Consider the following 13,416-nt stretch of genomic DNA (forward strand, 5'->3'; position numbering starts at 1 on the left):
GATTTTCTCCCTTTCCTCACAACCTTTGGCTCTTTTCCATCCCAGATTTTGCCTCTGGAGAAGCAAAGCCAGCCTGAGATTCCCAGGAAAACAAGATTTATCCTTTTTTATTTTTCTTTTTTTTTCCCTTTTTTTTCCCTTTTTTATCCTTTTTTTTTCCCCGAGTTTGTGTTTGTGGGTTCATGAATTATAGATGCTCAAAGGATCCCAAATTCTGGGGAATTCCAGCTCTGAGGCACCAATTTTCCTAAAAAAAAAAACTCCCTGGGAAGCCAGGAGATAATTAATTAATAATTGTGCAGAATTCCAGGTGAAGCTGGGTAATAATTAATTAATAATTCTGCAGAGTGGGCAATAATTAATAAATAATTCTGTAAAACTCCAAGTGAAGCTGGGCAATAATTAGTTAATAATTCTGCAGAACAAGCAATAATTAATTAATCATTCTATAAAATTTCAAATGAAGCTGGGCAATAATTAATTAATAATTCTATAAAGCTCCAAGTGAAACTGAGCAATAATTAATTCATAATTTGTCAGAATTCCAAGTGAAGACAGGTGATAACTGATTAATAATTCTGCAGAATTCCAGGCAAAACTGGACAATAATTAATTAATAATTCTATAGAATTCCAAGTGAAGCTGGGAAATAATGAACTAATAATTCTGTAGAATTCCAGGCAAAACTGGGCAACAATTAATTCATAATTCTTCAGGATTTCAACTGAAGTTGGGAAATTATTAATTAATAATTCTGCAGAATTCCAAGTGAAACTGGATAATAATTAAGTAATAATTCTATAGAATTTCAAGCAAAGCTGGGCAATAATTAATTAATTATTAATTCTACAAAGCTCCAGGCAAAGCTGGGCAATAATTAATTAATTATTAATTCTGCAAAACTCCAGGCAAAGCTGGGCAATAATTTAAAATATGACTCCACAAAACTCCAGGTAAAACTGGACAATAATTAATTAATAATTCTTCAGAATTCCAAATGTAGCTGGGCAATGATTAATTAATAATTCAGCAGAATTCCAGGCAAAACTGGGCAATAATTAATTCATAATTCTTCAGGATTCCGAGTGAAACTGAACAACAATTAATCAATAATTCTATAGAATTCCAAGTCAAGCTGGGCAATAATTAATTAATAACTCCAGAAAACTCCAGGTAAAGCTGGATAATAATTAACAAATAATTCAGCAAATCAAATGAGATTAAAGAAAAAAAAAATAAATATAAATTCAAGATCTCAGAGCTCTGTCCTTGGGGAGGAACTTTCCAAGGGAAGGACACAGGGAGATTTTCCTTGTCTGGTTTTCCTGGGAAAAGGGTTTGGGAATTCCAGGAGAGGAATTTGGGGTGGAGCAGAGGGGGTGGGAGAATTCTGGATTTGGGGATGGGTCCAGCATTTCAAAATTCCAGATTTGGAGAGGTAGGAGTGAGGAAATTCCTGATGGGGAGAGAGAAAAATAAGAAAATTCTGATTTTGGAGAGGCAGGAAACAGAAAATTCCAGGTGTGGAGAGACAAGAAAGAGAAAATTCTGGGGTTTTGGAGGAAAAGGAAAAGGAAAAGGAAAAGGAAAAGGAAAAGGAAAAGGAAAAGGAAAAGGAAAAGGAAAAGGAAAAGGAAAAGGAAAAGGAAAAGGAAAAGGAAAAGGAAAAGGAAAAAGAAAAGGAAAAGGAAAAGGAAAAGGAAAAGGAAAAGGAAAAGGAAAAGGAAAAGGAAAAGGAAAAAAGAAAAAGAAAAAGGAATCAGGAAAAAAAAGAAAATTCCTGATTTGGAGAAGCAGGAATGAGAAAATTCTGGGTTTGGAGAGGGAGGAGTGAGGAAATTCCAGGTGTGGAGAGGCAGAAGTGAGAAAATTCCTGATTTGGAGAGAGGAAAAACAAGAAAATTCTGATTTTGGAGAGGCAGAAGTGAGAAAATTCCTGATTTGGAGAGAGGAAAAACAAGAAAATTCTGATTTTGGAGAGGCAGAAGTGAGAAAATTCCAGGTGCGGAGAGGCAGGAATGAAAAATTCCAGATTTGGAGAGGCAGGAATGAGAAAATTTCAAATTTGGAGAGGCAGGATCACATCCCTCCTTTCCCCACAACTCCAAATTCCAGCCCTAAAACTGAGAATTTCCCCATTTTTCCCGTTTTTTGGGAAGCAGGAAATAATCTCAGGTGAGGGATCCAGAACATTCTCCTGCTCCAGCCCCGGGATGGGAATTTTTGGAACATTTTCCAACAACCCCTGAGGCTTTTCCCTGAACAAACCCTGCAGGATTTTCCAACCCAGAGGCTCCATTCCAGCCCAGGCAATTAAACCCGGCTAATAATTAAAATATTTAATTAACTGCCCACATCCAGAGCAGCAGGAGCTGTTAATATTTAACCTCCTTGGAGCTGAAAATTCCTTTTTTTTTTTTTTTTGGAGTTTTTTTTTCCCTCCTCCTGCAGGGTCTGCTGAGCTCTGACCCCCCCTGGGGAGGGGGCACAGAAAGGTGCCAAAAGTGACCAAAAAGGGCAAAACTGATCCCAGGAGTTACAACCAGGGTGGGATTGCACTGGAACTGCAAAACTTTGATTAATGAGGCCAAAATCTCCCAGGAATCCAAGCCAGGGAATTTCCCCTGTCCAGTTTGGAGGGTTGAAATCCAGGGGATGGCTTAAAAAAATAAAAAAAAAAAATTAAAAATTACTTCATCAGGTGAATTTTTATCCAGAAAGGAAGTTTGGGTGTTTGTTGTGGGATAAATTGGGATTTGTTGTGGGATAAATTGGGATTTGTTGTGGGATAAATTGGGGTTTGTTGTTACCTGGGCTTTTGATCCCAATAAAAAAATCCCAAAATTTTTCATTTTTGCCTCTCGGGGAAGATTGATCATGGTGAGGATGATTTATGTTTGAAATGCAGTGCCTGGATTTTAAATAGAATAGAATAAAATAGAAGGGAATAAAATAGAATAAAAAATAGAATAAATAGAATAAAATTAATTAATTAATTAATTAATTAAATAGAATAGAATAGAATAGAATAGAATAGAATAGAATAGAATAGAATAGAATAGAATAGAATAGAATAGAATAGAATAGAATAGAATAGAGTAAAATATAATATTAAATAAAATATTTTATATCAATAATTTAATAAAATAGTTTAAAATAAAGAAATAAATATTTCTGGAAGCTTTTCCCTTCCCACCCCTCTCAGTTTGTGCAAGGAATACCCTCAAAATGAAGGGGGGGGAAAAAAAAAATCCAGAAATTTTCAGAAATGCTGAAAAACCTTTTGAGGTTCATCCTGATCCAGCAACAGGAATTTCCACGGAGGAGAATTCCCAGAATTATTGGTGCACACCCCAATTCTCCACTTTTCCTGCCTCAATTCCCAGATATTTTTAAGGATTTCAGAGATTCCTGATAAGCAGGGGCTCGGATTGCTGTTCAAATATTTGCAATTCCTATTTTGGTTCAATTTTTTTTTCTGTATAAATGGAATTAAAAATGCAGAATTTTCCCACTCCAAGCAATTCCCTCCGACCTTGGAGATTCTCCCCAGCCCAAAGTGTTTCTGGAATTATTCCTTCCCTCCTGAATTTCCACCCAAAAATCTCAGAATAATTGATAAACCCCTGATCAACAATTGACAAACTGGGAAAAAAACAAAATTTTGCAGCTGCTCTGATGGTGCAAAACTCCAAATCCAAGAGGGATTTCTAAGCCAAAAAAAAAATTCCTGAGGGAGTTTGTCCAGGATTTAATAAAAAAAAAAAAAAAAAAAAATCCAGCAGGAAGCAAAACCTCAGTTCTGATAAAGGGGGTGTTGTTAAAACTTGGATTTTCTATTAATTGATTCATTAATTAATTGCTGCTCCTCCCCCTCAAACGAGACCCCTTGAACAAAAAATTATCATTTTTCTTTCTGTGTTTTGACATTTCTGGACCTTTGGTGTTTGCAAGCGCCGGGAATTCCGTGTGGAGGTTCCTTCCAAATCTTGTCAAACCCCGAATTGATTTCTTTTTTTATTTTATTTCCCTGCTGTTTTCCAAACACTTCATAAATCCCAGCTGGGTTCGTGCTCCTGAACTCTGCTCTGCAAAGCCAAAAAGGGTTTTTTATAAATAAAACTTCCTAAAATCACCCAGCACCACATTAATTCCAGGACACTCCAGCTCGGCTTCAAAGAGAATCTTTGCAGCAAAAAAAAAAAGGATTTTTTTTGGTTTTTTTAATTTTTTTTTTTTTTTTTTTTTGTTTTAATGATTTGCTACTTGTTCTTGTCATAACTACACAGAGCAAAAATGCAAGAGCAGGAAAATGTGAAGTTCCAGCTCCAGATCCGTGGATTTGGGGTATTGGAGGGGAAAAAAAAGCTCCAAAATTTGGTTTTGAAGGATTTTTTTTGGGATGTTGTTCCTGGAGGGAGAGGACAAGAATGGGTTTAACAGTTTTGGGGAAGGACTTGGAATTTTATTCTGAAGCTGAGGGGGAAAGGGATTGGAAAAACAGAGAAAAAGGGAGATCAAATCTTCCCAAAAAAATGATCCTGAAAAAAATAAAACCATAAAATGAAGCCAAAAATAGAAACAGATATTCCCCAAACAGGAAGTGAGGCCTAAGGCCTAACTCTGATTTTTCTCTTTGTTAATGAATCCTTTTAATTAACAAAACTCCCAGATTAGAAATCATAATTCATCCCTCCCTTCCCCAGAATTCTGCAGGTTTTTCCTGGATTCTGATTCCAGGGTTGGAATTTTCTGGGGTTAAGGAGCAGATCTGGGACAAACTGAAATTCTGGATTTTTTGAGCCTTAATTTTCCCAAATTCCCTCAAAAGGGAAAAATTATCCTCTCTCTCCTGAATGTTTTGAGCACTTTGGAATATTTTAAGGGATTCTGCTGTTCCAGCAGTTCAGGGAAAACCATTTGGGATGAATTTTGGATGGAAAAATGAAATCGTTGTCGGCAGCTCCCTGCAAATAAATTTGGGTTTATTCATCGACTTGGGGCTGTTTTCTACAAAATAAAGGGGGGAAAATTCATCATTTCCCACTGGAAATTCCCATTCCAGTGATTCTTTTCCCTTCTCAATTCCCATTCCATCAATGCCAGTTCCCCCTCACAATTCCCACTCCAAAAAACTCTTTTTCCAATTACAAATTCCCATTCCAGTGATCCTTTTTCTCCTCAAAATTCCCATTCCAGTGATCCTTTTTCTCCTCAAAATTCCCATTCCAGTGATCCTTTTTCTCCTCAAAATTTCCACCCCAGTGATCCTTTTTCCCCTCAAAATTCCCATTCCATCAATGCCAGTTCACCCTCACAATTCCCACTCCAAAAAACTCTTTTTCCAATTACAAATTCCCATTCCAGTGATCCTTTTTCCCCTCAAAATTCCCATTCCAGTGATCCTTTTTCCCCTCAAAATTCCCATCCCAGTGATCCTTTTTCCCCTCAAAATTCCCATTCCAGTGATCCTTTTTCCCCTCTGAATTCCCATTCCAGTGATTCTTTTTCTCCTCTCACAAATTCCCATTCCAGCAATGTCTGTTCCCCTAAAATTCCCACTCCAGAAATCCTCATTTCCTCTCACAATTTCTCATCCCTTCCCCTCAGAATTCCCTCAGAATTCCCTCAGAATTCCCTTGCAGTTCCCTGACCTGCCTCTGGCTGCTCCCTCAGACCGTTCCTTCCTTTTTTTTATTTTTATTCAACATTTTCCCTGCAAAGCAAAGCTCAGGAGCTCGGGGAGGGGGAAGGGCTCCAATTCCTGATTTTTTTTTCCCAAATTCCCTCTCTCTTTCCAAGCAAATTGTTCAGATTTTAATACATGGGTTTAAAATACTTCACCCTGGAAATTCCAAATGGGAATTCGGCTCCAAGAGCATCTATGGAATGAGGTAAAAAAAAAAATTGGAGCTCCAGGTTTGGTGGGAGATTTGAGAACAGAAATTCCTGCCCCAGATCCTTAAATCCTGCTTGGTCTAATCCCAAATTTTCCTCAAAAGGGGGGAAAAAAATTCCATTCTCAAATTAGGGAATAAATCAGGAATAGATGAGAATTCCTTATTTAAAAAAAATAAAGAAAGAAAGAACGAAGAAAGAAGGAAAAAAAAAATAAAAAAGAAAAGGAAAAAAAAGTGAGGGGGATGTGGGGGAAAAAATCCCCTAAACTCCTGATTTGAAGGAATTTTTTAGATCCCAGGATTTGCTGGGTTCATTCCAGCCCATCCTGGGAAGCCACGGGTTGGGATAACTGGAATTCCTGGGATTTTTCTCTCCGGAGCTCTGCCTTTACCAGATCCAGCTCAAGCTGTGCTTCAATCCTTCAGAAAATGCTCCAAGGAAAATCCTGGAAGGAATTTCTTCCTTTCCCACTCCAAGCTGGCCCTTAAATCCTCCCTCATTTATCCCGGGATTTCCCAGCCTGGATTTGATTTTATCCCTAAAAATCAACCCCAACTCCACAATTCCCTGGCTCTTTTCCATCCACCCAAATTCCCATTCCCACCTCTCCTTTCTCCACAGGGATCAAGCTGATCCTCTGCACATCAAATCCACATTTTCTGCCTCATGTTTTCCTGTTTCCTTGGAATGTTTTGTCCCAACAACATTAATTCCCAAGGGATTTAGAGAAGATCAAAGAATTCCCAGTGGGAACTGGAATCCAGGAATTCCCAGCAGGAATTCAAAGCGAGCCAGGGACTCCTTTCCAAACCTCTGCCCAGTTCCACATCCCAATTCTCCTCCTTTTCCTCTGACTCCATAAAAAGAACATCCCAAGGAACAAAAGCCTCCCTCCTCCTCCTCCTCCTCCACACCCTTGACATTCCATGAACTTTTCCAATTCCAAAACCTCATTTGGAGCCTTTTATGTGCTCGGATTTTCCCTCCTTCCCATTTCTGTTTTAATTTTCCGCCCAGCTGTCAGTTGGATTTTTCCAAAGGGTGCCAGATGTTGGAATCACTGGGAGAACAATGATGGAATGATCAGAGCTCGATTAAAACTCAACTCCCAGGGGATTGTGAGCTCCTGGAATTTCCAGGATGGGCTGGAAACAGCCCTGAGCCAGGAGGGAACACACTGGGATTTAATTCCTGGGGAAAAGGAAGGATTGGAGAAATTGGAATGTTGGGAAGGGATTTAATTCCTGGAGTAAAGGAAGGATTGGAGAAATTGGAATGTTGGGAAGGGATTTAATTCCTGGAATAAAGGATTGGAGAAATTGGAATGTTGGGAAGGGATTTAATTCCTGGGATAAAGGATTGGAGAAATTGGAATGTTGGGAAGGGATTTAATTCCTGGAGTAAAGGATTGGAGAAACTGGAATCCCAGGAAGGAATTTAATTACTGGAGTAAAGGATTGGAAGAGTTTGAATGCTGAGAAGGGAATTTGTTCCTGGGGAAAAGGAAGGATTGGAGAAATTGGAATGTCGGGAATGGATTTAATTCCTGGAGTAAAGGATTGGAGGAGTTGGAATTCTGGGAAGGGATTTATTCCAGTTGCTCCCACATCAGTGGAATTCCAGGGGATCTCAATGGATCCCAACCATTTTTTAAGGAACAACGACAAATCCACCAATTTCTGTGTTGTTCTTTCCAAGCTTCCCAAACTTTTCCACATTTCTGGAGTTTCTGGGAAATTCCCAGCCCAGGAATCTCTGCCAGAGCCACAGAAATTGTGGGATTTGCCCTCTGCGATGAGATTCCTGCTGTGGAATTTTCCCACCCCAAGAACTGCTCCACACATCCATAAAAACTCATTTTCCTGGGAATTCAGCACCAGGAATGTCTCCCAGCCCAACCCTTCCCCTCTGGACTCACCTTGGGATGGGAATTCCAGGTGGTACCTGAAAAACCAAAGGGAAAAAGAGCCATGAAATCCCAGATTATTCCAGCCTGAGGAATTTGGGATGGATGGGAGAAGCCAGGGAATGGGAAACGAGGAATTCCAAGGTCTTGGAACGACCCAGGAATGTGGGGAGGGAATGGGTGGGATTTCCATCCATTGGAAAAGATCCAAACACACAAATTCCTCTGACCTTTTCTTCCCTCGAATCCTTTAAAAGTCACTTCCAACCCCAAAACATTCCAGGATTTTTGCCAAGCTCATTCCCAGCAAGTGGAGGGTGATCCCCTCTCTGCCCATTCCCAACAAAAATAATAAAAGGATTTGATATTAAAAAAAAAAAAAAATAATCAGGATTCTTTCCTCTCTCCCACTTCAGGAAAATCTGGAGAATCATTTTAATCCAGGAACAGCATTGGGAAATTTGGGAATGGCACCAAGGATTGGGAATGATGCACAAAGTGCCCATTCCAAGATGAGCAGGAAAAATCCAATTAATTCAGATCCTCAGGAAAAGCATCCCTGGAAAAAAAAATTATTTCTGGGGAAAATCTGAGCTGCCAGTATGGAAATTTTGGGAAACAATCCTGGAATTCTGACGAAGGGCCTGGTATTAATTGGAGATATTTGTTTTGGATTTTAAAAAATCCAGGAAAAATCCAAAATGTGCACAGGGAGAAATTTCCCAGGGATATTGGGTTGGGAAGAGACTTTTGAAAGGAAAATCTGGAATTTCCTGGGATGCTCCCAGGATTGGCTCCTGAATTCCACAAGGGATTTTTTCTCCATTTCATCCCTAAATCCCAAAAAATCCAGCCCCACATGGGGCAGCTGGAAAAGCAACTCCAGATTTTTTTTTTCCCCCACATTTTTTAGTTTTAAATCCCAACATTTCCACGGAAAACTCCAATTTTTCAACATTTAATCAGGAAAACATCATCTCTAAGAGATCCCTGCATTCCCCCCATCCCAAAAAACGAACATTCCCAAAAATCTGGGATATTTTTGCAGGGAGGAGTGGCAAGAATCCCTTTTTTTTTTTTTTTTTTTTCCGGGAATTTTTGCCTCAGGAGCTTTTCCTGGCCACGTTTTAGCGCCAACATTTCCTGAATGATTTTCTGTCACTCGCAATTCCCATTCCATGAAAGCACCAGGGCTTTGTTCCCGACCTCTGTCATTTTTAATCCCAGGAAATGGCCTAAAAAAAACGGGAAAATTGAGTTCTGTTCCCTCCCCGAGCAGCTCTGGGAAGGCAGAGGGAAAACACTAAAAAAAAATTGGATTTTCCTGCGCTTTTTTTCATTTTTTGGGATAAAAAACAGGAAAAAAATCAGATTTCAGCTCAAGGATTTGGTTTTAATTCCATGCTTGGATCGTTTTATTCCAGGAAGGAAAATTTGGGATAAAATGGAATTGGGGATGGGGGGAGGAGAAGTTTTTAGGGAATGTGGAAGAGCCAGGAGCTCATTCCTGCCTCTGCCAACAGAAATCTTGGAAAAATCCCATAAATTACAGATCTTGGCAGTGCTTGGATTCCCAGGAATTCTCCCCACGGAATTTTGCTTTTTTCACAAAATTTCCCCCAAACTTGGTGTTTCCCCCACCCCTTCCTGCAGAAAACTTCATCCCAAATCCTTTTTTTTTTTCCATTTTCCAGGATATTCTTGGATTTTTTGGGATTGCAACATCAAAAAGAAAGAAAAAAAAAATTTTGGGCAAACTCGGGTTTAACAGGATTTTAACAGCTGGAAAATCCCAAAATCCCAAAAATCTCTGAGCCAGATCCATAAAATTCAGGCAGCTTCCAACCAAATTCCTGGGTTTTTTTTGTTAATTAAGAGCTGATTGGAGCCAAAATAAATATTTTTTAAAAATCGATGCTGGATGAGATTTCCAACAGGGAAAAAAGCAAATGGGAGGCAGGAAAATGGGATTGGGAAAAAAAGGATTTAAATTCATTTCTCATCTGGGTTGAGGCTTCAGGTTTCAGGTTAATGATGGAGCTGGGAGGAAATGGATGGAAAAATGGGATAATTCCATCAGCCAGGCTGGGAAAGGATGGAAAATTCCGGAAAGGAAAAACCCAGAAAGGCTCCAAATGGAATTAGTGGTGGGAGTGAGCTCAGGGATAAAAGGGGGTGAAAATGGGATTAATTTAATTTGGATTAATGTGGGGAATTCTTTCCTTAAAAGAAAAAAAAAAGGGGGGGGGGGGAATCTCCATTTGGAATAAATCAGGAATATCTGAAGATTCCTTAATAAAAAGGGGCAAAAATTCCGTCCTGATATTGCAGAATAAATCAGGAATATCCCAGAATTGCTTCCTTGAGAAAATAAAAAGAGGGGGAAATCCTCATTTTAAAATCAGGGAATAAATCAGGAACATCCCAGAATTCCATCCTCAAAAATAAAGGGAAGGGACCAGAGGGAATTCCCATCCTAAAATTTGGGAATAAATCAGGAATATCCCAGAATTTCTTCCTTAAGAAAATAAAAAGAGGAAGAAATCCCCATCCTAAAATTTGGGAATAAATCAGGAATATTTTAATAATTTTATAATAATTTAGTAATTTTAGGATTTTGGGGATTTTGGGGATTTGGAGGATTTTGGGGATTTTGGGGATTTGGGGGATTGGGGATTTTGGGGATTTGGGGGATTTGGGATTTTGAGGATTTGGGGGATTTGGGGATTTTGGGGATTGGGGGATTTGAGGATTTGGGGGATTTGGGGGATTTGGGGGATTTGGGGATTGGGGATTTGGTAATTTTGGGCATTTGATGATTTAAGTATTTGGTGATTTGGGGATTTTGGGATTTTGGGGATTTGGGGATTTAAGTATTTGGTGATTTGGGGATTTGGGGGATTTTGGGGATTTGGTGATTTAGGTATTTGGTGATTTGGGGATTTTGGGATTTTGGGGATTGGGGATTTGAGGGATTTGGGGGATTTTGGGGATTGGGGATTTGGTAATTTTGGGGATTTGGTGATTTAGGTATTTGGTGATTTGGTGATTTTGGGATTTTGGGGATTTTGGGATTTTAGGGATTTGGTGATTTAGGTATTTGGTGATTTGGGGTTTTTGGGATTTTGGGGATTGGGGATTTGAGGGATTTGGGGGATTTTGGGGATTGGGGATTTGGTAATTTTGGGGATTTGGTGATTTAGGTATTTGGTGATTTGGTGATTTTGGGATTTTGGGATTTTGGGGATTTGGTGATTTAGGTATTTGGTGATTTGGTGATTTTGGGATTTTGGGGATTGGGGATTTTGGGGATTTGGTGATTTAGGTATTTGGTGATTTTGGGATTTTGGGGATTGGGGATTTGGGGATTTTGGGTTTTTTGGGCGCTGACCTGGTCTGGAGGCGCTGCAGGCGCTGCAGGAGGGAGCGGCGGCGCTGCAGCCCCCGAGCGCTGAGCGGCTCCTCCCGCAGATCCCGCGCCAGGAAAGAGCCCGCGGCTGGAAAACGGGGAGAAAATCGGGAACGGGAGAAGGAGAGAGGGGGAATGGGGCGGGGAGAGGGTTCGGGGAATGTGGGAAAGGGGTTGGAGAAATCTGGGAAAGGGGGTGGAGAAATCTGGGAAAGGGGTTGGAGAAATCTGGATCTGGGAAAGGGTTGGGAAATCTGGGAAGGGTCAGAAAATCTGGATCTGGGGAGGGTCAGGAAATCTGGGAAAGGTCAGGAAATCTGGATCTGGGGAGGGTCAGGAAATCTGGAAAAGGGGTTGGAGAAACCTGGATCTGGGAAAGGGTTTGGGAAATCTGGGAAGGGTCAGGAAATCTGGGAAAGGTCAGGAAATCTGGGAAAGGTCAGGAAATCTGGGAAAGGGTTGGGGAAATCTGGAAAAGTGGTTGGGGAATCTGGATCTGGAAAAGGGTTGGGAAATCTGGAAAGGGTCAGGAAATCTGGAAAAGGGGTTGGGGAATCTGGATCTGGGAAAGGGTTGGGAAATCTGGGAAGGGTCATGAAATCTGGATCTGGGAAGGGTCAGGAAATCTGGGAAAGGGGTTGGAGAAATCTGGATCTGAGAAAGGGTTGGGAAATCTGGAATTGAGAAAGGGTTGGGAAATCTGGGAAGGGTCAGAAAATCTGGATCTGGGAAGGGTCAGGAAATCTGGGAAAGGTCAGGAAATCTGGGAAAGGTCAGGAAATCTGGGAAAGGGTTGGGGAAATCTGGAAAAGTGGTTGGGGAATCTGGATCTGGGAAAGGGTTGGGAAATCTGGGAAGGGTCAGGAAATCTGGGAAGGGTCAGGAAATCTGGATCTGGGAAGGGTCAGGAAATCTGGGAAAGGGGTTGGAGAAATCTGGATCTGAGAAAGGGTTGGGAAATCTGGAATTGAGAAAGGGTTGGGAAATCTGGGAAGGGTCAGAAAATCTGGATCTGGGAAGGGTCAGGAAATCTGGGAAGGGTCAGGAAATCTGGGAAAGGGTTGGGGAAATCTGGAAAAGTGGTTGGGGAATCTGGATCTGGGAAATGGTTGGGAAATCTGGGAAGAGTTTGGGAAATCTGGAAGGGTTTAAAAGTCTGGGAAAGGTCAGGAAATCTGGAAAAGGGATTGGAGAAACCTGGATCTGTGAAAGGGTTTGGGAAATCTGGATCTGGGAAGAGTCAGAACATGTAGGAAGGGCTTAGGAAAGCTGGATCTGGGAAAGGGTTTATAAAATCTGGGAAGGGTCAGGAAATCTGGGAAGGGCTCAGGAAAGACCCGGCAAAATTTGATCCCAAATCCCCCTCCATGTTTCCTGCTCCAGGAACGAGGTCACCCCAAACCCTCATAAATACAAATTAAATAATAAAATATGGGATTTAAACCCTCCGTGCCCCTCCTGGAGCCTCCGCAGGGCCCGGCCGGGTTTGATCCCAGCTCTGGGACACGGATTAATCTCCACTCTGCTCCCGATAGCGGGCGGGATCTGAAACCCCCAATTAAAAACCGGCAGCTAATGAGGAAACAACCGAGAAGGAGCCGCAGCTCAGAACCAGCGGCAAAAACACCCCCGGGCTGAGCCGAGCCGAGAATTCCCAGTTTAGTCCGGGATTAAACATCTGGAGTGTGGGAAAGCGGGGCTGGGGCGGGTCCCGCGGCGGGGGCGGGAGTTCTGTGGGGTTTTGGAGGGGGGGGGATGAGCTCGGCGCTGCCCAGGCAGGAAATGAGAGATGAAAACCCCAAAACCACCAAAAAATGGGCGGCAGCTGCTTCCTGAGCCCCTCCAGATGTGGGGGCGCCACGGCAAATCCCGCCTGGGTTTGGGTTCGGGGGCACCACGGGGATTCTCTGGCCCCGCGCCACAGCAGAAAATCCCAAAATTGAGGATTTGGAGGATTAAAAGGAGAAACCGCCACCCTCAAAACATGGGGGGTCACGGGTGGGGGGCAGGGGTGGATTGAGCCGCTGCTCCAGCCGGGAATTCCCGCTGAGGTTGGATTTCCTGATTTATGGACGCGTGGGCACCAATGAACTTTTCTCCCCGTGCCACGCTGCAAAAAAAAACCCCACAAAATTCAGGGTTTGAGGCCCAAAGCCTCAAAAACGGCCCCAAAATTCTCCTTGGGTTTCACGAATCCCCA

The 13,416-nt window shown here is 41.6% G+C and overlaps 1 protein-coding gene across 1 annotated transcript in view; it reads right to left on the bottom strand.

The window, feature by feature from the left end:
- SKAP1 (src kinase associated phosphoprotein 1) overlaps nucleotides 1–13,416 on the bottom strand; it is a gene marked incomplete at its 5' end in the record, with an annotated part of 112,488 nt that overhangs the window by 78,472 nt on the left and 20,600 nt on the right. Inside the window, 2 exons of the mRNA XM_079327812.1 lie at nucleotides 7,820–7,845; nucleotides 11,199–11,304. Coding sequence (XP_079183938.1) covers nucleotides 7,820–7,845; nucleotides 11,199–11,304 — 132 coding nt within the window. The remainder of the gene's footprint in view (nucleotides 1–7,819; nucleotides 7,846–11,198; nucleotides 11,305–13,416) is intronic.

This window comes from Erithacus rubecula (genome assembly GCF_903797595.1).
Source record: "Erithacus rubecula genome assembly, chromosome: 27".
NCBI lineage: Eukaryota > Metazoa > Chordata > Aves > Passeriformes > Muscicapidae > Erithacus > Erithacus rubecula.